This window comes from Eulemur rufifrons, chromosome 20 (assembly GCF_041146395.1).
Source record: "Eulemur rufifrons isolate Redbay chromosome 20, OSU_ERuf_1, whole genome shotgun sequence".
NCBI lineage: Eukaryota > Metazoa > Chordata > Mammalia > Primates > Lemuridae > Eulemur > Eulemur rufifrons.
This window is the reverse complement of record NC_091002.1, coordinates 12,267,805-12,294,909: the sequence shown is the minus strand read 5'-3', so window position 1 is coordinate 12,294,909 and position 27,105 is coordinate 12,267,805. Positions and strand designations below refer to the sequence as shown.

The 27,105-nt window shown below is 40.0% G+C and overlaps 1 protein-coding gene across 4 annotated transcripts in view; it reads right to left on the bottom strand.

Annotated features, from left to right (window-relative positions):
• KIZ (kizuna centrosomal protein) overlaps positions 1 to 23,686 on the bottom strand; it is a 109,789-nt gene extending 86,103 nt beyond the window's left edge. For 2 of the 4 annotated variants that reach the window (XM_069495544.1, XM_069495545.1), the window contains exons 1-4: positions 23,559 to 23,648; positions 17,124 to 17,186; positions 13,451 to 13,613; positions 7,047 to 7,139 (exon numbers count right to left, since the gene is read on the bottom strand). In XM_069495544.1, coding sequence (XP_069351645.1) covers positions 7,047 to 7,139; positions 13,451 to 13,613; positions 17,124 to 17,186; positions 23,559 to 23,647 — 408 coding nt within the window. In that variant the 5' untranslated portion in view covers position 23,648. Of the gene's footprint in view, positions 1 to 7,046; positions 7,140 to 13,450; positions 13,614 to 17,123; positions 17,187 to 23,558 lie in introns of all 4 variants that reach the window. The other 2 variants (XM_069495542.1, XM_069495546.1) reach the window with 2 other exon arrangements.
• Positions 23,687 to 27,105: the final 3,419 nt, after the last annotated feature.

Below are 27,105 nucleotides of genomic sequence, written 5' to 3'. Positions count from 1 at the left end.
TGCTACTAAAAATAATGCTGCTACAGACAGACTATATTTTTGCAATTTTGAACCAAAGCTTTTATTTCTAGGGGACAGATAACCAAAAGTGGGACTGTGGGGACAAAGCATATGTGTATACTAATTGTGATAGTCATTGCCAGATTCCTTTCCAAGAAAGTTCTAGGCACTAACACTTTTTTTTCAAGCTGCATAAAGCATATCTTTTTCTAATATAGTATTTCATGGACTATAAGTACATGAAATTTGGAAAGCCTTCTAAAGAACAAGAAATCAATATTTGTTCTCTTGTGGAGGTTCTGTAATCCCTTGTACTATCAGAAGGAGAAAAGAAACAGTGTTTTCCACAAAATTTATCTTCCCCTTGTTAAACTGACTTATGTTTCTTTTCCCCTTCCCATTCACATTCTCCCTCTTCCCCATCACTCCACTGCAAGAGATGCAAGCAACCGTGTTTATGAATACACTTTCCTCACTTGTAAGAACCTTTGTCACATAACACACTTGTCACATAATTCCACTGCAGAAGAGAGCAAAGGAAGATAGCTGGCTAGCCAAATGTCCCCACAAAAGTTTCAAAAATGTTGTTTTTCTTCGATTCTTGACTATGAGAGAGAAGCTAAATCCCTTAAAGAGAGGCCCTCTCCCACTATTTTTCTAAGTAAATATTTTCTTTCAGTAACTGAAAAGCAGGCTGATGTATTTGTTTATTAGTTAAGACTCTGAACCAGTCTGCTGGGATCTGAATCATGGCTCTGCCACTTACCAGTTGTGTGACCGAGGGGCAAGTTACTTAACTTTTTTGAGGCCCCATTTTCTAATCTGTAATATGGATATTAAAATAGTTCTTATTTTGTAAGGTTGTAGTAACAAATGTGTATGTGTGTGTTCTTATATGAATATATATATAAAGTCCTTAGAACAGTGCCTGAAAGACCAACGTGTTAGCTATTAACTCAAGCCACACTCCCCACTGGCCACTTGGAAGGTATCCCCAAAAGGAAACAGGATGTGGAAAGTCCAAATTTCATCTGCCTTCTAAGGCTACCTGGAATGGAATGCATGCCTCACTCAGAAAACAGCTCTCCCCTCTTCCTCCTCTCGGGTCAGCAGGGCATGGTCACTGACAGGTGCAGAGGGGAAGGGCCTGGGCCCTCTCCTGTAGAAGTCATGGTCTGTGAGCTGGGAGAGAAGAATATTTTCTACCCTCTCCTGAAAAAAAGGTCTACAAATCTAGTCTTATGGCCATGACTTGAAAAACTATTTATGTCATGAAGGTGAATTTCTAATTGTTTTCCGAATAGAAACACGTATAAATAAAAAGCAATTTAATACAAAAGAGGCCCTGCTGAACACAGATAGACGACCTTGTGACTTGTCATGGCTCTAAGTCAAATACAGCCACAACTCTGAGGATGGCAGAGCTGAGGGTCACCATCTCGGTGAAGGCAACTGCTCAGAGCCCTGCTCTAGGGAGATTTTTCTTTTGTTTATAGTTCAGCAGAGATTCAAGGAGGCTGCTGGAGAAGGCAGCACCATGGCTAGTAAGGGTAAGAAATCAGGCTTATACAGATAACTAAGTAGTCACCCAACCCTCTCCCTCCTCGAGCTGTGGTTCCTTCCCTTAGCAGGTGTGAGAGGGCCAGGCCCATATCCCTGGGCTCTCCGACTCCCAGTACATGCCCAGTGTCCTCCTGAAAGCACCTGTGCCTCTTGGCCTGCGCACTTCTCTCAGCTGATGTGCAGTACCAGAAGAGGAGCCAGGCACGACACGCAGTCAGTGGCTGAGTTGGAGGGGAAACACCCCTCTTTCCTACCCCTTGGGTGAAATACTCCTGAGCCACGTTGTACACAGTCTCGCAAAGTTCCTGAATGGGGCTGAGCACCAGGTGCTCCCAGCAGTAACCCACTCAATCGCACACTCTTACAAACCACTTTCCCTTCCCCCCATCACTTTCCTCCCTCTCCTATCTGTGCTTCCTGGGGCCACTTCCCAAATAAAGTACTTATATTCAAACCCTTGTTTTAGGATCTGCTTCCAGGGGATTCCAACCTAAGTCACTTGCTGTTTACATGGGGACATTTCAGCATAGTTTTAGGACTCCTTTCCCTCTTGCTACAGTATTTATTTCAATCAGGTTTCCCTTTCACAAGATCTCTTCACTCCTTAGGGATGAGCCAGGCCCTACAGCCTTAGTCTTATGAATACTGCTCATATCCTGGAAGCAGCAGTCTGTCCCATCAGGAATGGAAGAACCCTTCCCACCACCTAACACTGGGGGGTTATCTTCTCCATCTGGTGCCTCTCCCACAGTGGAGCTGCTCCCGGTCGCAGCTCAGCCATCTCTCCTGACCCACTCAAATCCATGGCTAAAGCCACTGCACGGCTCATCCCTGCACACCAGGCACAGCTGTCTCCTGTGGCTGTGTAGGCTTTCTGCCTTCAAGTTCTTCTTCAGTAGAGCTGTAAGGTATTTCTTCTGCCCCACAAAGCCAACTGAAAAGGATGCTCCTTTTATTGCAAACGTGAGCAGCTTAGAGGTAGGCACTCTGCTTGCTATGGCTCACCTGATTCAGGTGAAATATTAAACACCAAGAAGACCATTCCACTCCTTCCCAAGGTTAGGTAAAAACACAGCACTCAAAGCTGTTTTTATTTCACCAGGAATTTCTCCTAATTTTTGAAGAGCATTTTCCCATACTACCTTAGAAGGTAGTCTAACAAGATGATTAATAGCATGGATGCTGAAGTCAGATAGTGTGGGTTTGAATTTTGGCTCTGCCTAATCCTAGCTGTGTAGTATTGAGCACTTAACTAACTTTTCTGAGCCTCACTATAAAGTGGGGCCAACAACTGGGTCTCCTTCCAGAATTGTTGAGAAGATTAAATGAGTTGATGCATATAAAGTGTTAATGCAGCACCTGGCACAGAGTAAGAGCGCAGTGATCATTACCCACCATTACTACAAGTATTAGGAGTGGGAGTAACAACCTTCATAACCATTCTCCACGTGACTCTTGCAGGGAGGATTACAACATTGGAAGTGACACTCTCCAACCAGCCTTTAGCCCTGGGATGAAATGTTCTGGTCCTCCACAGTTCTCCAGCCATGATAGACTATAATCATTTCATTTCTACTGCTAGTAGAATATATTTCACAGCATAATAATTCAAAAAAACTTGAAAACCCTATTCCAAAATTTATACTATCATTCACAAATGCCATCACCATCTCCCTAGAGTACAAATGTTTTGATGTGTTTTTATGTATATTCTGTACTGCTCATATCAAAAAAATTGAGCAACCAGAAGAACATGCCTAGAGACAAAAAGAGTTTATCCCAAAATAAAAAATGACAACAGGCTGGGCATGGTGACTCATGCCTGTAATCTAGCACTCTGGGAGGTTGAGACAGGAGGATTTGCTGGAGGTCAGGAGTTCAAGACCAGCCTCAGCAAGAGTAAGATCCCCATCTCTACCAAAAATAGAAAAAATTAGTCAGTCCTCGTGGCGTGCATCTGCAGTCCCAGCTACTCAGGAGGCTGAGGCAGAAGGATCACCTGAGCCCAGGAGTTTGAGGCTGCAGTGAGCTATGATGATGCCACTGCACTCTACCCAGGGTGACAGAGCGAGGCCCTGTTTCAAGAAGAAAAAAAAAGACAATATATAATAGAGGGGAAGAATTATTATAGCAAAATTTATGAGGATTCAAATGGGGCCTAAACTTTGTCTTTTTACTATATCAATTTTTGTTAAGTTTACTAAGTGAATTAATAGTGGAAACAAGCTTGAGGGATGAATAGACTTAATCCTTTTAAGAGAATGCATGATTCTAAAGAGCAGCCACTGGATGCATGCAAACAATGGATGTCATATACCAAAACTGAGCCAGGAATTTTACATTTAAAAAACGGACACTCACTACTTGATGACTTTTCTTTTCTTTTTTTTTTTTTTTTTTTTTTGAGACAGAGTCTCACTCTGTTGCCCGGGCTACAGTGCCATGGCGTCAGCCTAGCTCACAGCAACCTCAAACTCCTGGGCTCAAGCGATCCAACTGCCCCAGCCTCCCTAGTAGCTGGGACTACAGGCATGTGCCACCATGCCCGGCTAATTTTTCTATATATATTTTTAGCTGTCCATATAATTTCTTTCTATTTTTAGTAGAGATGGGGTCTCGCTCTTTCTCAGGCTGGTCTTGAACTCCTGAGCTCAAACAATCCGCCTGCCTCGGCTTCCCAGAGTGCTAGGATTACAGGCGTGAGCCACCGCGCCTGGCCTACTTGATGACTTTTCTTGGCATCCAAGCCACACTGCTTGTGGTTGAAAGTTGTCCAATCACTTTTTAAAAATATCTTTTTATAATTCAGAATCATCACCAATTTGACAGATCCTATCCCCTTCATTAGTATTTTCCAAGTCAATAGCCACCGCCAGTATAGGCCCTCAGCTAATTCTCCCTGTCTGAACTGACCCTGATTTCCTCAACTCCACTTACTCCTTCCCCAGGTTCATCTTGTACAACCTTGCCAGCCTCATCTTCCTACAACTGCATACCTGTGGTAACTGCTCTGCTCACACGTCTTTCCTTCTTCTGCTCAAACACACACCCACACACATATGCACACGTGATAATTCGAGGAGGAAATCTCAGTTTTTGAGCATGGTACCATAATTTCAGGTACCTATCCCATGATGTACCTTTCTGAGCTCATTTTCTACCACTTCCCTATGAGAATTTTAGACTTCAGCCAGACTAGACAACTACCCACTGGGATTTTCTGCTCCTGCTCCTTCATTTATAACATTTCCTACCCCTACAATGTCCACCATATCCCCATGAACATCTGCCCATCCTTCAACACCAGCTCACATACCACCTCCTCTACCAAGGCTTGGGTTACTCATTTCAGAGGAAGTAGTACTTTCTTTCTTCTGTAGCTCATGCCTGTCCCATGTAAGCAGCACTTATCACACACAAGCCTGTGCCTTAGGAAGAACATTTCTTGGTAAGAAGCACCTTGAGGGCAAGAACTGTGGCATTCATAGAGGGGCCCACTGTGGCTTCTCAAACAGAACAGTTGCTCGACAACTATTTACTAAATTCAACCAGTGAGACTATACTGTGCATCAGGAAAGTCCCTGGAGACCAATGGCTCTGGGCATGGAGACTGCCCAAAAAAGAGGAACTCAGATTTCCACTAAAAAATAAAACATCATTCATATAATAAGAAATTGTTCAGGAATTAGAATATAATAAGGATTAACTAATCGTGATTTTGCTGAAATATATTTACCTTTTAACTGATCAAACATCAATGGAAAATTGGAAAAGGCAAGATATAAATTTCTCAAAATGTTACCTAATTGAATCTATGTAGTTCACTATGTAGTGAACAGTTAAAGCTTTTGAGATGACATTTTTTGGTATAAAGGAAAAGACTTCCCCTCTAATTATTATATGTAGCATTTTAAGGGGTCATCAACTGTCTCTTGTCCTAATTTTAAATATGACTTAAAAGGAGACTCCATAACAACATGTAAGCAATCCGTGCTGTGGAGCAAATAGAGAAAAAAAAGTCTCCCATTTTACTTAAGTACCATTGACACTGCTGTACTAAGAATGTGTCTATCAGGAATGGCATAGAAAGAACAAACCGACCTATAGATTAAAAACTCATCAATTATTTCATGACCAAATGTCAAACAGAAAAACTGCCTGAATGGTTTCGAAGTCTATCACATCGTACCACATTTGGCCTACATCGAATGGCATATACATCATTTATCATTAAAGGACTTTTTATATAGGTCAAGGTTGCTGGGTGTTTCGTATCTTACAGTTTAAAGAATGCTCTAAATTCTAGGTTTTTTAACTTTTTAATCTATGGGGAAAGAAAACTAAAACTTCCTATAAACTCAGATTAATGCCTGCTAATGCACAGAAGAAAGAAAAACTAAAACCTTCCCCCTACTATAAAAACAAAATAGTGTGGCCTCTGTTTCTTTTCTGATAAGAGTCTTAAATACCAAACAGTTAACTGCATAATAACATTTACTGGCAGCCAGGCAGCCTGCTTAGCAGATATATAAAGCAGGTAAAAGGAGAAAAAGTTAATTTCTTGGCTGAATGATTCCATCGGTAGCTATAGGGCAAACCTGAAAGTCTTTTAGTAAAGTAGCAGTTGATTCTTCTATCAATCTGTAGCACACATACTCTTCCAAGGAAAGCATTAAATATGAAAATCATATCCCGTTATCATCTGTTTCCAGCTTTCAGCCCAGTAAGCTTTTCTTAATGAATGCTGCAGCCTAAGGAACAAGCACGCTGTTGGCTTTTCTGAATAATGGAGTGATGCTACCATTTTTGCTTATTACAATATCGACTGGCTGAGGGGGTTTCACACATAGTCACAAGTGACTACTCTTGCCAGCATGCTCCAAGTTATTACAAGATGTTTTTAGACATTTCATCTAAAAGAGCTTTACTGCTTTTAGTGAAGAAAACATCTATGGTCTTGAACAGAATCATTTATATGGAGATAGGCAGGAGGATTAGAAGCCTGCATTACAGCAGATACATAGTAGAATTTATTTAAGTATTCCTTGCCGATCTTTTTGTCTATTGCTTAGATATGCAATTTTTTCTTTCCACTTTCTCTTTGAAAAGGTTAAAATGTACAAAATCACATATACAAAGGAAACAATCAAAATGCCACATTTGGTTACTTTTCATTTAAAACATTTCTCAAACTAAGAAAAAAGCATCTACAAAGCATGTTTTACAAAAACACAATTTTACCTACTAACACCACTAAGGTTTTCTTTGGAGTTCATCTCTTAACCCCAAGTGATGCCTCTCAGCAAATTTAATTAAATTAGATACTAAAGCAATATTCTATCAGCAAAAATCTTTAAATAATCATTTAAGGTTTAATCAAAAAGATCTTTGTAATAAGATAATTTTATTTAAAACAATATCTTAAAATATGAACACTCCAGAAATCCTTTGTTAATAGAAAGTTTATCATTTTAATTTATTACCTTTTCTCTGTCTTCATCTTTCAGTTCACTTTCTATTCCCAGGCTATCTTTTGAAAGTAAGTGCATCTTCTTAGTTTGAGTCTCATATTCAATCTAAATATAAACAAAGTTTGATTTTGTGATGAATATTATTACAACTAGGTCCTGTCAATATCTTGCAGTCTTTACAACATAAAGGTAACAGTGAAGTAAAAAGGAAAAGCTGATGTTGTCAAGAAATTTGATTTATTTAGAAAATAGACAATTTTACAAATAACAAATATCCAAAGTTGAATTCTATAAAGTCCTATAAATTTTTAAATAAAATAAGGCTTGATGGACTTTTACTTAGTCTTTCATCAATTTAGAGAATAAAACCTTAAGATATATATACATAATAATGGCTTGACATTTCATTACACTATCATAAAAATCCAGTTACTTTATTATGAAAATAACACATTAGACAGTGTTTCCCTTGAAAACTTTTGTCCCAAAGGGAAAAAAAAATCAACCCTACTGATTTCCTATCTATTTGATATCTACATAATATCATGGTCCTGATAGTCATGGCAATTGAGTATATACTATTTGCTAGATCATCACCTTAAAACAAATTCCATTTTCTATGACTAAAAATACACTGTAGACATCAATGATGAGTACCATACGAATCAAGTTTGCTGTGGCACTAATAACTATATAAAGATGTTTGCATCATTACCACACTATAATTGGTGAATGTGATTCAATCATAAAATGACTTTTTCTTAAAAGGCATAAAAAAGCACTTTGATTCAGTACATTAGTAATTAAAGCCTTAAAAAAGTCACTGATTGTGGTCCATCAAAGATAAATATCAGAACATTTTCTAAATTAGGCAGTTATGAATTGCAATTAGAAACATACCTATGAGATAATGAAATTGGAAAGCTGCTTCCTTAGTTCTCAGTCTGAACATAAAATAGGCCTGAGCTGTGTTTTGACAGACAAAAACTGAACAGGCAATAATAACCAAAACTGATTTGTTTCCCCTCAAAATATTTTAAAAGGTCTTATTTGCTGTCCTATTTTTAATAACAGATAAAGATTTTTTTTCTCTAGCAGAATGCTATTAACATGATAGATGGCAGTAATGATTTAAACGGATACCTAATTAAGTAAAAATTTTACTGATAAAAATGATAAAATAATAAACTAAGAAAAGATAAATAAGACAATCATGAAGATAAAATTTACATTTCTCTATTCTATATCTACTCCTTTGAACTTAAAGATGTTAAATTTTTAACCCCAAGAGCTTTAAACAGGAATACTTGATAGATTCCCAGGGAAAGTATCTTTAAAAATGGATGGGGGATAGTTTACAATATAAACATATAATTACAGGTTAGTTAAAAATTCTTTTTTCCTGTGACTACAAATGTTTTCTTATGCTCTTTGAGATCAGTGGACATTGTACTTTATTTCCTCATTATGAGATCATTTCAGAGCCACGCCTTCCAAAGGCAGAGCACTTTCTTATGGAAACATGAGAGTTTTATTCGATTCATTTTGCTGAAGGAAAAAGGAAGTGATAACTACATAAGGGTTTCCTAAAGAACAGTAAGAAAAGTATCTTCAAGAGCTCAATTTAGATTGTTCTCAATACATTTGAAAAATTTACTGAACTGTACTTTTTATAAATTAATGATGCAAACAGAAACTGAACAATGTACTTTGAAATCAGAGAGATACTATGATAAATTGATTATTGATACAAACTGTAACTTTGCATTCCCTAGGACAATGCATTTCCTTCCATCTAAAAATGTTTTGTTTTCTTCTTTTGCCTTTTATTTTTACATAAAACACTTTGTTATTATCCATCAAATCCACCTCCTGAACGCTGTGGAAAACTCCTGTTCCACAGTGCTCTGTGGGGTCTACTCGTGCCACAGTAACCTCTCCTGCTCTGAAACCCCTCTAAGGATAAGCTCCTTATCCTCCCCCTTTTGCCCCCGGGAAACCTGCTTTTAGAAACCCAAGAACATTGAGTTAATCGGTCAGGGAACTTGTTCTGTCTGTTACTGTATTGCTTCATGGCACTCACTGGCTTGATGCTGCCCACCTAAATTTAGGAGGACCTTCCCATTCACTTCCTCACTAAGCACAAGCAATTTATTTCAGCTAAGTTACTGGAATCTGTTAACAATGATCTGGGGTCATGGGAAGAGGAGACGGAGGTTCTGGCAGATGTTTCAGGTCTCCGGGATGTCTCTCATGCTCACAGCACATCCCATTTTCCATTATGCTTCCTCCTTCTGTGTTCACACATTCACCCTGTCAATTTTCCCTCCATCATATTACTGCTTGCCTGAAAGTGCCACCACTACCTTTTTTTCCACAGGCTTCCTTTTTTCATTCATCTCCAGGATTGCACAGTTAATTCTCAAGTTACAGAATAAATGAATAATTGAACTGAATAGTCACTGAAGATCGGCTGGCCCTGCCTCCTCAAACTAGAGTTGAGGAAATGGGTACAGAGAGTTACATACATTGGCTGATTTGATTCTCGGGTGAATATGAGAGATGGCCCCCAGATTCACAGTCTTTTGTTTTCTCTTCCCCATTTTTTCCCAATATATGTGCTTCCTCTCAGGTGGTGAACTTTTACCAAAAGAGATGAGGAACATTTATTCATTCAACTAATACATATTAATAGGCAAGACACTCTGGTTGATGAAAAATGGAATTTGCTACAGACTTTGTCCTCCAGTGTCGTGAAGGCTATGCCCTGCCCACAGTGTCTGTCACAATGCCTAGTAGGAATAGAACGAGAGCTCAAAAGATTTGTTCTCAAATTTTATCCCCTTGGGCACATACAACCGAATGCCTGCATTTTCAAAGAGAATCACATCTTTAAATAATGACATTGTATCTTCAGAATGCCTCTGCTATTAAATGCAAATGCCTCCTGGGAGAGTATAACATAGGGTATAATCAATACCACATTAGTTCTCACATACATGTTCATGGTCCATAAGAGAAAGAGACAAAAAATATGGAAGAATGAATTTTCAGTCAAACAGGAAGTTTCAATGCTAACTGAGTGCTTGCACTCAAGGGGGGGGGGTGGTCTCAATGCTTACTGAGTGCTTGTTATGTGCCATATTCTGGGTCAGATACTGAGAGCACTGAAGTAAGGAGCTCACAGTGAAGTGGGAAAACAGACGCATAAACAATTACAATACCATGAAGGAAGTGCTTACTGAGATAATTATGACACAGACCTAAGGCAGGGCAGAGGGAGAAAGGCCTTCTAATTGAAGGTGGTATGAGATAATGTGGTGCTTTTAAGGAAATGCAAATTGTTCGGCACGTTTAAAGTACTGTGGGTGCATGTGAGTGTGAGTGTGTGTGTGTGAGACAGTGCATGTGTGCAGAAGATAAAGATGTAGAGGGACAGTGGGAAGATATAGGGGTGGAGGAATTAGAGAATCTGGAGGAGATGGGTGGGGAGATTTAGGGGTAGGGAGAGACAGGAACGGGGAGGGGAGCAAGAGGAGGGAAAGATGGGGATAGAGGGAGAAGGTGGAGGGGGATAGATCAGGAAGAGATGGGCACATGGTTGTATTTGTGTGTGTGTGTGTGTGAGAGAGAGAGAGAGAGAGAGAGAATCTGCCCTTCCCTTCATCAGGGGAGTCATAGGTTGAGGCTGGGCAGTGGCGTGAAAGAGACCAGTGTCTGGGCTTTGACCTGAAAAGCGTGGGCCTGCACTTCAGGCCAAGGAGAGACATAACCTGATGATGACTCTCACCCAGCACAGGGACCCTCCCTGAATGCCTTGACACACCAGCCCCACGCCTGGCTCTGCTGCCATGAGGAGGCTAAAGCAGATGCTTGCGATGCTCTACACATGTCCTTACGACCTTTCTGGATGCTCCTAAGTTTAGTATCCAGGGCTCTATACTTAAGGCTTTTCAGAAGCCTGGGGAGGCTGCTCTGCCCACAGGAGCACACGGTTAAGTCCCTACCACCTGCACCCTCGCCCATCAGTGCTCAATCAGTGCTGCTCAGGAGCTGCTGTATACATATCCCAAATACTTCAAACTACTTGCCAGAGACTCCTATAGAATTAGGCTCCAGTGGCTGACTGTGGCAGTTGTCTTAATAATACACCCTGTGCCCTCTCTGTCTCCCCTCCCCACTAGCCTACTGATGTTCCTTCATCCCAAAAAACCACTAATAGTTGGATCCTCATCTCAGGGGTCTGCTCTGGGGAGAACCCAACTTGACACAAGGACAATGGGCACCTGAGGAAAACTGTTCTAAGTTAGGACCAACTGAGGCCCCCTCTGCAAAAGCAGCTAATGCAAGGAGTAGGGGGGGACAGAATGATGCAGAGAAGGACCCAATCCTCACCGCACTAACACTAATATTTACATTCTTGAACTGAGTTTATTCTGTCTCTTTATCCAACTGACAAGTAGCAATAGAGATGCAACACTGTATTTTCAAAACTACATACCAGATCAATATCCTTAAAGGCCCTAAAAATTATTATAGGCCCCCAAATAGAGTATTATGAGTCATAAAATAAGCTGAGAGTGTTTTCAGCATTTAGCTCATTTTAAAAGATTTTAATTTTATATAATAAGGTGGGCCCAGCCCACCTCTACAAAGAGGGAGAGATTCACTTGGTATAATTTGGGCAAAATCCCCACTTTCCCACACTGTTTCACTTTCTGGAATTCTACCCCATTTTGAAGTTCATTTGCATTAATTGTACTCCACTGGAGCAGAAATACCCCTGGCATTTTGGGGTGTGCACTAGACTTGCTCTTAGACTTAATGGGAGGTCAGTCAACAAAGGAGATCTGATACCTGAATGGGCAGCACTAAGAGGAGACAGGTGATTCTGGCATACCTAAGGCCACCGTTAGACACTGGCACAAAAGGCAGAAGCAGAAAGAAATGGAAGACACCAGAGACAACCATCCCCCATACTGAACCTCGGCTTCCCGCACACTCTGCTGAGGTAAGTGGGATCACTGGTTGGGTTTCTGACATTGCTGTCTGGGTTTGTGGGCACAGAACAAGCACTGGTTTTGGACTTACAGTGACTGCCAAAGTACAGTTCTCCATGGAACTCATATCCTTCCCCACTATAGCTACAGGATCTGCTCTTTTATGTCATCAGCAGAATTTTCTTAAAAAGGCATTCTGTATCCAAAATTCAAAAAATGAACATCTACATAATTTTTGAGTCATGTTTATGGAGAAAGGTTTTCATATTCCTAGTTTGTTATTCTTTTCTTTAACATGGTCCCCTAAGCTGATATTCTCTAGTAGCTCATCATACAAGTTTTTTTTTTAACATAGCCTGTTATATACAACTAATGCTCTCAATATAAAAATATTTACAAAAGATGATTCTTCCTTTCAAACTCTTTCCTCCCATATTTGGTTATAATAAGAAATCAATAATTAAATAAAGTCTCAATATGAAAATAAGAGGACATTTTCTATTATTTCCTTTATTCTATTGGGAAGGCAAAATTCCCTGCTTTGTCCACCACTTTAGTTTTCTCCATGAAACCTTTGAAAAGTGGTTAACAATGTTGATAATGACAGCTTTTTGTGGACTTGAAGCATTTTACTTGAATACTAAGAAAAATTGGGAGTGCTGAAACTTGCTATTGCTTGAGCGCATCGAACCTCAGATCTTGGTCTCTAAATATCCTTCACCATTAAAAGGAACTATAGCTTCTTGGATAAAACTCTAATTACACGACTGAGCAGTTGCTTTGGGTCACACAGCCCAGGAGCATGAAGGCAAACTCCTCAGGGACAGTTCTACCCCTCATTGCTATCCCAACGCACTGCTTGACCAAAGAGAAGTGCCCATACCACAGAAAAAGAACCCTTTAAAGAGGGAAGCAGTTTCTAGAGTGAACCCTAATGCTGCTCAAATTCAATCATTCAGCCAACATATACCATATGTCAGACACTGTGCCAGGCAATGGTGCATGATTTTGCCTGTGTTATAGATATTTCATTAAGTATGGATCTTAGAAAACGCAATTTCAAATGCTCTGATCAAATTTAGCCATACGATAATTCACAAAGATGATACTTAATCTTATGTATGAACAACTACACATTAGTGACTATCATTGATCTGATCAATGAACTTACTGCTCATTATTTCCAATTTTAGCAAAAAAAGATTAAAAATAAAACATAAGCCAGACATGGTAGCATGCACCTACAGTCCCAGCTACTTGAAAGGCTGAGGCAGGAGGACTGCTTGAGCCTAGGAGTTCAAGTTCAGCCTGGGCAACATAATGAGACCCCATCTCAAAAAAAAAAAAAAAAAAACAAGAAAAACCCACCAAACTAATAAAAAATAAAATAAAATATAATACAGAACAAGATGTCACCTTCAGTTTTTGAAGCTTCTCTGTATTTGTGGTAAATTGTCCAACATGAGCTTGGAAACGCTCAAATTGCTTTAAATATTCTTGGTTTCGAATATGAGCCTTCTTTTCAGATTCACATATTTCCTCTAGGTATTTCTTTAGTTTCACATATTTCAGCTTAACTCTAGAAAAATAAAAGATTTTTAAACAATGGAATTAGACTTTGACAAAGCTAAAGAGGAGGATTTTCTTCAAAAAAAAAAAAATTGATAATGAGACAATGTAGTCTAATATATTTTACCCAAAGCACTGAAACCCAAAGGACGGAATGTATACACATTTTTAGAATTAAAAATTAATGTAGTATTACTGAGGTATCACGTTGGTTACCTCTAGGCATAACTCCTGAGAAATGTATACAAGGCCACATAACATTCACACAGTAAAGATTTATATGGATTTATTTCTTACAATTAAATGTGACTTCAAGAACAGTGTCTATGTGGCCATGTTCAGACAAATAGCCCATTAGCATTCTTATATATGACAATTTCAAAACTACTTGCTCATATGGAAATTGAATCAAACTATAAATCACAAGCCATAAAATTCAGAAAGTTTAAAATTTAAAGTACCAAAAAAGCTCTCATTGAGATAATGTAAAAATTATTTGTTAAACAGGACGGTAACTCTACTCAAACTGTTAAACACCTTTAGAGACTCTTATCCAAAGAGTAATATCAAATAACATACTGGATAAAGTTGTACAGACTACTCTTATGGTACCAACACTACTAATTCTAAGTCTTTCTTTACAAGTATTTAAATTATAAAACAGTACCTGTTACGCAGTATTTCTATTGCTGACTCAATAAATTGTTCAACATTCTTTCATCAAGCAAAAATAGGTTAAAAAACCCCACAAAAATATTCACCCTCAAAACACAGATTTGCAAAGATGCTGGAGATGTGCAAAACTGCTCAACAACAGGCTTTAAACTTTTAACCCAACAATTTTCAAGGAAGTCTTTATCTTGTTAATAATGCTTTGTCCATGGTTGGCTGTCTCCATTTTTCTTTCTGAACAAAAAACTTAAGACTGGTTTTACTGCTGCCCATGTCTGCATTTTTGACACAGGCGATAGTGATGGAGGTAGAACCTAACATACTGTCCTTTACACTCAGGCATTTAATAAAGCTGTTTGTGGTGTCCTATGTCTACCTGGAGTAGGTACAACAGTAACCATGCCTTCTCCATCCAAATTCTAGTTCCATTCTTGCCACCACATTAACCTTCAAAGCTGACCACACAAGTAAGTCATTCATCTATCCATGTGATCATTCATATATTCAGCACTCTGAATATGAAAGCCTTTCACCTGAGGTCAACAGTGAAAGCAAACAATTAAATAAATACAATGTGATGAATGCTATGAGGGAAACTAAAAAGGACTTCTACACACTAGGCAACTTGACCTAGTTGAAGGGGTTAGGGAGGCCTTCCCAGTGGAAATAATTTTTCAGCTGAGACCTGAAAGACAAATAAGAGTTAACCAAAACTGGGGAAAGCAAGAATGAAAAGATGAGGGAAAAACACTCCAGACTGGGGAAACAGCATGTCAGAAAACTCAAAGGCAATAAATAAGACCAACAATATTGATAAAAATAGTAATAAGTAATAATTGCCTCTTACTCTAGGTCAGATACTGCTTTAAGGATCTGTATGTATTAACTCACGGAGTTCTTATAATTATCCTTATTCCTACTTGACAGATGAAGAAATGGAGGCACAGAATTTTGAAGTAATTGTCCCAAGGTCACAGGAATAGGAGTGATGAGGCTCAGGGTGAACTGAGGCACCTGATAACAGAGTCTACAGGCTTATATTACACTACAAAAGATTTTGTCATGCTTAAGAAACCAAAGTGTCAGCCAGTGTAGAATTTTAGAGCGAGGCTGAAAAGAGATAGTGATGATGAAAATTAAACAGGGAGCAGAAAATGAAGAGTTTGGTGGGCCACTGTATGGGACACTTCTTGTGCCTCCTTACATCCTCCTGGCCCTTTTATTCTACCAGCCACAGCTGCAGCAACCTGCTGTATGTGGTGAACGTGAACCCTGAGAACATCTGCTGTTACCTGAGCCGCACTTGGTATGTTGCTTTCTCAGGGCTGCTCTTCTCAGTTTGCAGCATGGAAAGCCTGGATGTGGGAAGCAGTTAACTCCCTGTGGGGCTGCCTCTACCCCTTCTGGGGGTCAGAAGCCAGCAGGAATACAGCTCCGTCTTCCTTCACTTGCATGGACACTTGTGTGGAGCAGAAGGGTAGTCTACAGGGCTCCTCTGAAGGCCCTTTTGCAGGTCTGCAGGGATCGAGCCCCAGGTGCCCACAGCAGGGAACAGCTCCTATTTCATTCTTTCCAGCCCTGAAATAAACCACCACCTACACACAGGCCCCATCTCAGACTCTGCCTCCTCAGGGATACCAGGTTAAGGCAGCCATGTTAGACAGTTTGGATTTTATCCTACAGGCAGTCTGAGAGAGGCTATTTTTGGCAAATCATATTCTCTGTGTTCCAGGAAACAATAAGAGGCTGAGAGAGAACAAACTCAGCAAACTTGGTAAAGGTACCCATTCTTCTCTCACACTCACCCCTCCCACCACCACTATGCCAGGAAGCTGCCCAAGAATAAGGTGCATGAGAATACTCTACCCTGTCCTCTGCCCCTTTAGCCATGGGCTACAAAAATATTAATAGCAGCTGCCATGGATACTCTCAGACATGGGCCCACTTTGGAGGCCATGGAATCCACAATGCTACTATTTCTTCCAGAGACAAAACAAGCTATTTCCTACCTCTTTTAGAGCTGCAAAAGACTATGTCTGTCTTGACTGGAAATTTTGGAAGTACCCTAAAATTTAAAACCAAAGAATAATTTTGAAGATGAGGAAATAAATGGACCTAATAGGTGATTTGGTTTTAAAGTCTTCTTGGCCTCTTTCTTTTCTGGATGAGAGCTTTTCATTTCTCACTCATAGTGTGACATAGATAAATCACAAATTTAATGCTAACAAAGCCAGAAATTCTTCATATGAATAATATTTAAAGGTAATACCGTATAATTGGCTTAAGGATAAAGTTCAGTTTTTATAAAATAGAAATTAAGATATTAAAAGTCTGCTCTTAATAGTAGGATAAGTAACCTAAAAAGGATAACATGTACTATATATTATCCACTGCTTACATATAATAATTTTAACAGTCATTCCCATCTATCCATGAAAAAATGAGGCACCAGCTAACCCTGCCTACAGAAATTTGTTGAAAGATCAGCTATAGTAATGACTTAATTGTCACACTAGCTTAATGTGTTTAAATTGTGACCGAAAACATAAGACTATAATGTGTCTTATTTTAAGATATGTAAGCAAAACAGATTATTGAAATAACACAAATATCAAATAATGAAAATAAGATAATTTCAATCTTGTACTAATTTTAACCAAATTTATTCTTTGATAGTGATTACATTAAATGGCAGGTTTTTTTTTTTTTACTTCAAAGTGTTACACACTAAAAATAACAGAATGGTAAAAGTAGTCCAACAATGGTATTTTTGATATAATATTTGGGTTAAATTTTTGATTAATATATGGAAATTGGCTTGAAAACTGTCACCATTGTCATCTCTTACCTGTATGTATCAGACTGATGATATTCATAAAGCTTCTGTTCCAGGTCCAATCTCTTCTTTTCACTATAATACAGAAAGAAAACATTTTATAAGTAATTACATTAATATGTAATAGGCAGTTTTATTTAGACCATGCCCTCCTTCAAAATCATGCCTTTGTGAGAATGCTTCTCTGGTCTAAGGAGCAGAAAATGCCAAATGCATTTGAAACAAAGACACAAAAATACTTACCAGTCACCAGGGAACCCTAAAAAACAAAATAGACACCAATATGAGGCAAAAGAATCTTTTCCCAAAGTAAATGGGAAATGCAATAGGAAAAGGCTGGGAAGCAGGTTCATTCAGTCAGCGAGTATTTCTTGAGGGCCTGTCATGAGCCAGGCACTGTTCTATGCCTAGAGACTAATCTAGTGAACAAGCCAGCCAAGACTCCTGCTCTCAAAAGACAGTTAACATTCTAGGTGAAAGGACAGACAATCAACAAGTATATAAAATGTAATATGGCCAAATTTCTCTGGGTTACTGACATTTGAGCATTGGGGGTCCCACTGGGTGTGGACACAATGCTTCCACAAATCCACCTTGGATTAAAGACTGGTAGCTTGCTCTGCTCCCAACCAAACAAGCCTGGACATAGCCAAGTGGCTAAGAAAGGACCTCTAAAAAGTAAACCTGGCCTCACTTACATTTGATGAAGACCAGATCTCCTAACACTATCATTTCAAATATGGGGTAATTTGTTTTTACGACTTTACAGTGTTGCCATAATTTGTCACTAACTACTGTTTCCCTGAAGCTACTACCAGTAGAGACTTACTTAACCTGTGAAATTCAGGTGAGTGCTGGCAGTGAGCTAGAGGAGAAGGCCTTTCTTATCCCACGCCCAGCCTTGCCAGAAGTAGGGAACACTGGGCAGCAGAAGCGGCAGCCACAGCCAAAGCCAAAGGGCTGTGGGGTAAACGTGCTGGATGGGAAGTCATTCTATCCCAAGAGGAGTCCTTAGGAGGTTTAACCACGGAGGGTTCCACCTGACCACCACCATTTGCTTCAATCCCACCTAACTGAAAGACAAATTGCTAACCTAAGTTAACATTAAGCAAAGGCTGAAAAAGAAACCACAGAATATCCAAGAGAAGAATACTAAACAAAAAACTGTGAAACAAAGATAAGACTCCAACAGAAGGTGATCTCAGGCTGGCCTCTGAGGAAAAAGGGCTGGCCTCACATTCCATGTTTCTGTTTTTAGGTTCTGTCTTCCTTCAGATAACTTTTTAAAAATTATTCCAAAAGTTACTGTTAGCTACATTATAAGTTAAATAAGTTTTCTTTCCTTAGCATAATGTTAAATGGAAACTATCATTTAACCAAAATACTTTTAATGGAAAAATGGGGTCCAAAATCCAAATACAGAACCTGCTTGGGGAACATGACCTATTCCTCAGTGGGGTTATGTCTGTGTTAAAAATGAAAAAAATTATAAACACACACATTTTTAACCAATACTGTCACATAGATCTTTACTTTCTCATTAATAAGACTGAACTTAGAAGTGAAGAAAATATGGTATAATTGCTTCCAGGTTAGAAACTTTAATTAGTTACTTTTTCCAATCGCTTCTTGGCCTTTTGCTAAGATCAAGTATGTAGTTACTTTTTCCCCTTCTAAGGTTTAATGACCAATTGGGTAATTAGTTCATGAAGAATGAATGACTAGATAGTGTGGGCAATTTGTCATTAAATTATGAGGACAGAAAGACCTTTAACTATGACCCTGTACCCCAGTGTAATGTTTCACTTCTGTGGTATTCCTGACAACAAAGCAAGACTGGAGTCTGGGCATGAGGAACCATCAGACAGACCCAGCTTGAGGGTCACCCTCTAGAATGCAAGCTGTACCATGAAATTGTCAGGAACATTAAAGACCAGGAAAGACTGAGGAATTATTCTAGGCCAGGCAAGACTGAAGAGACATGGCAACCAAATGCAACCTGAGTTCCAGATGACACCTTGGACCAGAAAGAAAAAAAGACACTGATAAGACAGTAGGTGAAATCTCATGGGGGTCTGTGGACTGATATATCAAGGTTGAATTCTGGACAGGGAGGGTTGTATGGCGATTATGTACAAGAACATCCTTGGTTTCTTTTTGAAATACACATTGGAGGTTTTTAGGACTGATGGGGCATTATATCTATAGTTTTTGAATGGTTCAGAAAAAACTAATGATTTTAGATAAACAGAAAGGGAGAATGGAAGTATAATATTAATACAATGTTAAGAGTTGAGGAATCTGGGTGAAAAAAGTATTGGAGGTCACTGTCCTGCATTTGCAACTTTTCTGTAAGCTAGAACTTAATTTACAATAATTTTTTTTTTTTTAATTTTTTTTTTGAGACAGAATCTCACTCGGTTGCCCAGGCTAGAGTGAGTGCCGTGGCGTCAGCCTAGCTCACAGCAACCTCAAACTCCTGAGCTCAAGGGATCCTCCTGTCTCAGCCTCCCGAGTAGCTGGGACTACAGGCATGCGCCACCATGCTCGGCTAATTTTTTCCATATATATTTCTAGCTGCCCATATAATTTCTTTCTATTTTTAGTAGAGATGGGGTCTCGCTCTTGCTCAGGCTGGTCTCGAACTCCTGAGCTCAAACGATCCGCCCACCTCGGCCTCCCAGAGTGCTAGGATTATAGGCGTGAGCCACCGCGCCCGGCCAATTTACAATAATTTTTAAAATTCATCTATGATCTCCAGTGAAAAATGACCACAGTCTCTTTGGAAATCCATCACCTCCAAGCAGCAAGTTCTTTTGAGTAATGAATGTAAAACATCTTTGTTCCTGTTCTGTCTTCAGTAGATGCAGACATCTGTTGCGCATACTTCTCTATTATAATGCTTTATACACTGAAATAACCACAGTCAAACACCTCTTGGCCTTCTCTTCCAGGAAAATGGTGCTAATCTTGTTAACTCTCCATCACAGGCCCATTTCCTAATGCTCATCCATGTTATGGTGCCTCTGAATACTAAGTCCTGCATAACTATTTTAAATTTAAGACTTAAAACCAGATATTTACCCCCAGTGAAAAGCCAGGGAAAGGCTTATTGCAAGGAATCACCTTGCAATTCCTACAGGTCTCTATTTCAGAATCCCTGAAATGCCCAGCCCTGGGATGCTTACCCACAGTCCATGTGTTCAGTCACCTGCACCCCACACCTGGACCTTTCAAAGTTTTACACCGTTAAGTGGTCCTTATGTGACTGAATTTTCTCCTTTTAAGCCAATTGTTTTTGACTCAATACCACAATTCTCTACCATCTTCAGCTTTATCCAACTAATATCTCAGTGTCAATTTCTGGACTATTATGATATCTCACCCTGAATCAATATTGGCATTGAAAAAACTGGGGCTTGTTAATGGCCCTTTCAAAGGGATGTTTTTATATAATTGTAAGAGTCAATTCCACTTACATGTTTCTACCATGCATGTAGGCACTATACACACTGTAACAAGTCACTCCATTGACTTTCACCACAAAGCATAGAAAATACGGTATTCACATAGGAAAACATTCAGACTATAAAATTACATCTATGTGTGATTACAGGTACGATGACTTAGGTTAGAAATACACCAGTTACAAGGGAAAGGCCCAGATATTTGACCAGCTAACATTGCAGTGACCACTTCTAAAAAGGCTGAGAAATGGTGAGTTTTTTAAAAATCTCCCACTTTCCAGAACTTCTAAATTGATAAAGCAGCTGTGACTACTCAGGGTTGCAACCTCTGAAATGACTCTGGAATTTTAGGAGACAGTGGTTCCTGTGGTCACTGGGATTATTTTTGTTTTGTTTTGTTTTTTTAAAAAGGTATATCCAGGCCGGGCGCGGTGGCTCACGCCTGTAATCCTAGCACTCTGGGAGGCCGAGGTGGGCGGATCGTTTGAGCTCAGGAGTTCGAGACCAGTCTGAGCAAGAGCGAGACCCCATCTCTACTAAAAATAGAAAGAAATTATATGGACAGCTAAAAAATATATATAGAAAAAATTAGCCGGGCATGGTGGTGCATGCCTGTAGTCCCAGCTACTCGGGAGGCTGAGACAGGAGGATTGCTTGAGCTCAGGAGTTTGAGGTTGCTGTGAGCTAGGCTGATGCCACGGCACTCACTCTAGCCTGGGCAACAGAGTGAGACTCTGTCTCAAAAAAAAAAAAAAAAAAAAGGTATATCCAAACACTCAAATTGGATACAGACAATAGTATTCCTTACACATTGCTTTGGAAAACTGTAGCTTTCAATTTTTTTTTTTACCTTAAGGCCCATTACTCTAGTAGAGAGAAAAAAAAAATCTGTGGCCTTACTTTACATATTAGCCAAGCTGCCTCATTTCTGGTGAAGAATCAAGATTCAGAGAGCCCAAACAACCTGCTCAAGGTCACTTAACTGTTCATGGATTAGAAGAATCCAGGTTTCCATGTTCCTACTGCAGCTTTCTCTGTAGCTAAAGTTATTTGCCTCTATAATTGTGTGTAATATGCATTAATTAGAGTTAGTTATTGATTCTTAAAATGAAAAATGAATATACACAGCAACGGATTTGTACTGACTTAAAAAGAAAACAAATCTCCAAATGCAGAACCATGAATAGGCTATAAAATTTGACTTGAATTCCTTATATAATTTCAACAGCCTCACCTTGTTTAATAATTAAAGCAATAAGTGTTAATCATAAAGTGTGTAATCATTACACAATTATTATACCATAAGGACTATAAACAGCCAGGTGTTCCTAGCACAGGAAGCAAAAGTGATAACTCACAATTAACTTGGTTCAAAAAGAATGTCATTTAAACCAGAAACATTTTAAAATCAGGACTTGGGCAAAGAGACACTAATAACTAAAGGTCTAGAGTAACTAAGCCACTCTTCTACTTCAACAAACACTGAGCCAAAAGCACTTTAAGTATACTGAAACACAGAGCAATGTCTTGTCTTTTAATTATCAGGTATTTGCAGACACGTAATAAAATCTTGGAAATATCACATGATTCACTTTCCTGGTTGACTGGAAAGTGGTCATTATTTAGTGACAACGTGTGGCTACTGGGTTCTATATTAGACATTCAGAACTCCTACACACTAGCTGAGTTGACTTTGGGATTTCTTCCAATCAACAAAGATTTATCAAGTACCTCCTTCACCACAGATACTCTATTTCGAGCTAAAGATCCAGTTATAATAGATATGGTTTCTGCCCTCCATAAATGGCAAGTCACTTAAGCCATCATCTAGAGTGCTGTAAGAATGCTGAGGGTCACAAAAGTTAGGGAATGGGTTGGAACAGAAAAGGCTCTGCACAAAGGGATTTTTATTTAAAGTTGGAGATGAAGAAGCCACTGACATAGTGAGTATTGGTATGTCAGAAAGAAAACAGAATGTAGAAAAGGAGTAAGAGGTAAAATAATGGTGAGGACAATTAAGGAAGCCTGTTGTAGGTACTCTATAAATATTTGACAAAAATTAAGTCTAGATAAGATTAATGTAATTCCTTTTCAAAACTACTTCTGCCTTTACCTTCCATGTAAATTACTGTTATCATTTTAGAATTGTCACACATACACACAGCACTCCTGTTCACTAGAATGATTTTGTAACTTTTAACCGTCATTAAACGTTTTGTTTATCAAGGGATCCAAAAATCTATTTCCTTTCTTGTCAATTAATGAGATTTCCAACTCCAATTAATTTATTATAGCAGCTAAATAAGAGGTCCAACAACTTATCTTTCATGTGAATTGCTTTATAATTTTCCTTCTTTATACGCTCTTAGATCTAGCTGTTTTCAGTGGTTCCCATCTTTCATATCTTAATCAAAAGCATCATGAACCCTCTGGAAGTTGGACGTCTATCACTGGAAATCTAGCCAGCCCCCGCTTCCCCAAAAAGTCTCCTGCATTTAAATAGGGCAGCATATGTTTGACAAACACACACACACTCTCTCCCGTTTGCGTTCTAAGACCTGTCATCATTGATGCAGTGCAGCTGTCAAGGTGGGATGACAATTTGAAGAGAGAGTGGGAAGGGGAGGTGTAGAAGGGGACTAGAGAAATTCACTGGCTTGATGGAGAGTGACAGGCAGGAGAACTAGCACTTTCACTTCTGAGCAAATTCAGTGACGCGGCCGCATCCTCCAACTGGAGAACGGGCTTTAGTTGTTGTTGGGGGCAGGGGTCTCACCTCTCTCCACGCTCACCCCCAATACAGGGGGCGTCTCTAGCAAACTTTGTCCTCTAGGCCCCACCGGGAGCTTGGAGGGCGTCCCGGGCAGGCAGTGGCCCCAGGGGAACCACAGGCAGGGAGAGTAGGAGGGAACAGGGGGGCAGGGCCCCAGAAGACACTTCGCGCCGGCAGACTCCCCGCCCCCTCCCCTGGTGGTCGTACCAGTCCCGCAGCCCGGCCTGGAGGTGGCCCAGCCTCTCGTAGTAGTCGGGGCTCGGTAGGTACTCGGACAAGGAAGGGGTCCGGCGCATGCTGCAGCCGCTAACGCCGTAGCCTCTCCGCACCGCCTCAGAGCAGAGTTTGGGCCAGGGTTGGCCTAGGAGACGGCCCCACCATGCACTGCGGGTAAACACACGCCCGCCTCCGGCGGGGGCGTGGCGGAGGCGGGGCGCGGGGCGTGGCGGGGGGGCCGTGGCGGAGGCGGGGCGCCAGCCGTGCAGGGGGTGGGACCTAGGCAGGTTGTCGTTGGTGGGCGGGTCGTAGGCGGGGCGTCGTGGATGAGGGGACAGAACACCTCGGAGGGGGCGGGCAGAGGCCACTTGCAAGTGACGGGGCCGGCGGCCTTGAGCGCTCGGTGTCTTTACCTCTTTTCCTGCACACCGACGTTTCCTTTCCCCTCCTCCTTCAGAATTCGCACAAACTGCATTGATTTTACAAGGGACGTTCTGTCTTTCCCTCCTGCCTCCCTGGCTTCCTTCTTTCCCTCCCTCCTTTCTCGGGAGGATTTTGCTCAGTGCCAGGAACCGTGCTAAGCTTGTTCTCTTACCAGCACTCAAAAACAACACAAAACACCACAAAAAAGACAAAACTCCAAATACTAAATAGCTGTGCTCTGCCCTCGCAGCAGAACAACCCCGTACTTGAAAATCCATGCTGAACCTAAAGATGTGTTTAATGCTCCAGGTGCTATTACTGTTGGCACAGAGGGAAAATTTTTTGCGAAGCAGCTATTTGTGCAGAGGTAGGTAGAATGGACAATGCTACAAACATACTGTAGAATCCTCTAGCAGGAACTTTGGAGCCAGACTGCTTGGGCTCAAATCCCCTCCTGCACTGCACACGTGTGTGACCATGTGCAAGTCACCCTCTTGAAGCCCAGGTTTCCTCATGTGTAAAATGATGGCTGTTAACACAGCATTAGTTTAGGATTAGGTTAGTTAATATGTGTTAGTGTTTAGAAGAGGACCCAGCACATAGAAAACATCTGTTTTTATCATCATCATCATCATCAACAACATGGGGAAAAGGTTTCCTGAAAGAAGTCAACCATATTCTAAAACCCACAGGGCAGGAAAAAAATAAAAACAAAAACAAAACTATAGAGTTTCTTTAGTCTTTTATTTGTCACTTCTTTTGGTTTCTTTTCTAAGTCATTAATTTCACTTATGTGCAAGGTGTGACAAACTGAAATTGGCCATGGGTAAGAGAGATGGAACATTTAAAGGTCAACAATATAAAATTATGAGACTCAGCCATTTATTTACATTTGCCAGGTCCAGGACAAGAGTACAAATGGAGGCCCCCATACCATCTGCTTAAATATTAGTAAGTTATAATTCAAGGTAAGCTGTAGATAAAATGTGTGCTCTCCTCCCTACCTTGACCAATGTGCCTTTCGTAAGAACCTGGAAAGCCAGAGTGGAATTTAATTCTATGACTCCTTCCCTAGTCCACCCTCTTATTTCCCACCCCAGGCTCAGTCTTGCACTGGGAGAACCCTCATATTCAGGCATGGATGTGTGTGCCCTGCCTCTTCCCCTCCCACTCCAGCCCACAAGTCTAGCTCTTTCCACATCCCCACTTCACCCTCCTCTTGGCCTAATAGTGAGCATACCAGTGATGGCCACCTTTGGAGGAAAGACCCAGGAAAGAGGTCTTTGAAGGCATTGGAAAGCCTTCAAAGCCCAGAATGTCAGGGTGTGGGGTATCTGGGATGAGTTCTAGAAGGATGGGGATGTGTGTGAGCTCCAGGTGGGTATGTCCTCTGCCCCGGGGCCTTCTTGCCTTGTGTGGAGTGGCATGGCCACAGAAGGGCCAGACCAGGCCCTGTGAAATACAGAAGCCAGGGCAGGGGCCCTCTTGCCATGGTCTAAGGGTAGCAGTGATATGACTTTTATTTGGTTGTTATATCAAATCATTCTATCAAATTGATTCAGTGCTAGTATAGAAAGGTTTATTGATTCTAGTGTAACTGACATTCTACTAGAAACCTCGTCAAAAAAAAAAACCCAAAAAACTTGCATTTCAATTTTCAGATATTTAATTTAGGCCCCCCTCTACCCAGATTAGTTTTATTAAGGGAAAAAAATCCACAAACAATTAATATCACTAATTATTTTCAGCAAATTGCACAGAGTAAGCAGATGAAGCAGTCATTTAGTATCCCAAATTTTTATTAGGCCAATTTAGAAGAGTCTAAAATTAAATATAATTAAACATTAAATAGATAATTCAAAATAATTATAATTTCCATTCTGTGGTTGATTCATTAATGACATATGACAAATCTAGATGTAGGACTTGTTTATTAAAAATAACACACAGCAAACAAAAGGGATATTTCTAGAGTATTTATGCTAAAATTATGCATTTTAAATGGTGACAGTCTTTTAGTAAGTACAGAATTCTTCACTCCGAATATTTAATTTGCTGGAACACTCTCTTTTAATATTTTTCTTCAATCCATTTATATTAGCAGAGATGATTTCTGTAAGCAGCCCTGCTTTTAGCTTTCTGGACCATGGGTCACTGAGTCTTCCTAGATAGTCAAGGCTTCTTGTAAGTCCCAGAATTATAGGAGGCCTTAGCTGGAAGTTAGAGGGACTCTAGCCTCACCCCCTTGTTTTACATAGGAGGGAAAAAGTTCACAGCAGTTAAAGGGCTTGGCCAGGTCACACCGTTGGTAATCTCTATAATATTAATGAGTCTAGTTCAAAACATAGGCCCCTAATAATAGCCCCAGTAAGCAAATAGCAAGGGAAGCTAGTGTCTCAACACAGTAATTGTATGCATCTTAGGGTGAACCATATGAAATTGCTGTTTTTGTAGCTCAAAGACAGTTGAGTTAATGAATGGAAAATTGATTTGGGTAAATACGTTGAAATTAGAATTTTACATTTTAAAATATAAACACTATGTAATTTTCTATTAAATTGTATATATCTGAGTCAACAACTGCTTGGATATTGTATTAGTTTGCTACAGCTGCCATAACAAAGTACCACAAACTGGCTGGCTTCAGCAAGAGGATTTATATTGTCACAGTTCTGGGGAATAGAAGTTCAAAATCAAGGTATCTGCAGATAGTTCCTTCTGAGAGCTGTGAGAAAAAATCTGCTCCATACATCTCTCATAGCTTCTGATAATTTGCAGGCAATGTTTGGTGTGACTTGTCTTGTGGACACATCACCCTTACCTCTGCTTTGATGTTCACATAGCATTCTCTCTGTGTATGTGTCTCCAAATTTCCTCTTTTTATAAGGGCATCTATCATATTGGATTTGGGGCCCACCCTCTTCCAGTATGAGCTCATCTTAACTAATTACATCTACAACAACCCTATTTCCAAATAAGGTCACATTATGAGGTACTGGGAATTAGGCCTTCAATGTATGTATTTTGAGGGGACACAATTCAACCCACAATAGATATGAACATAGGTAAATATTTCCTTTTGCAGTTACTATGCAGAAATATTAGACATTGTATC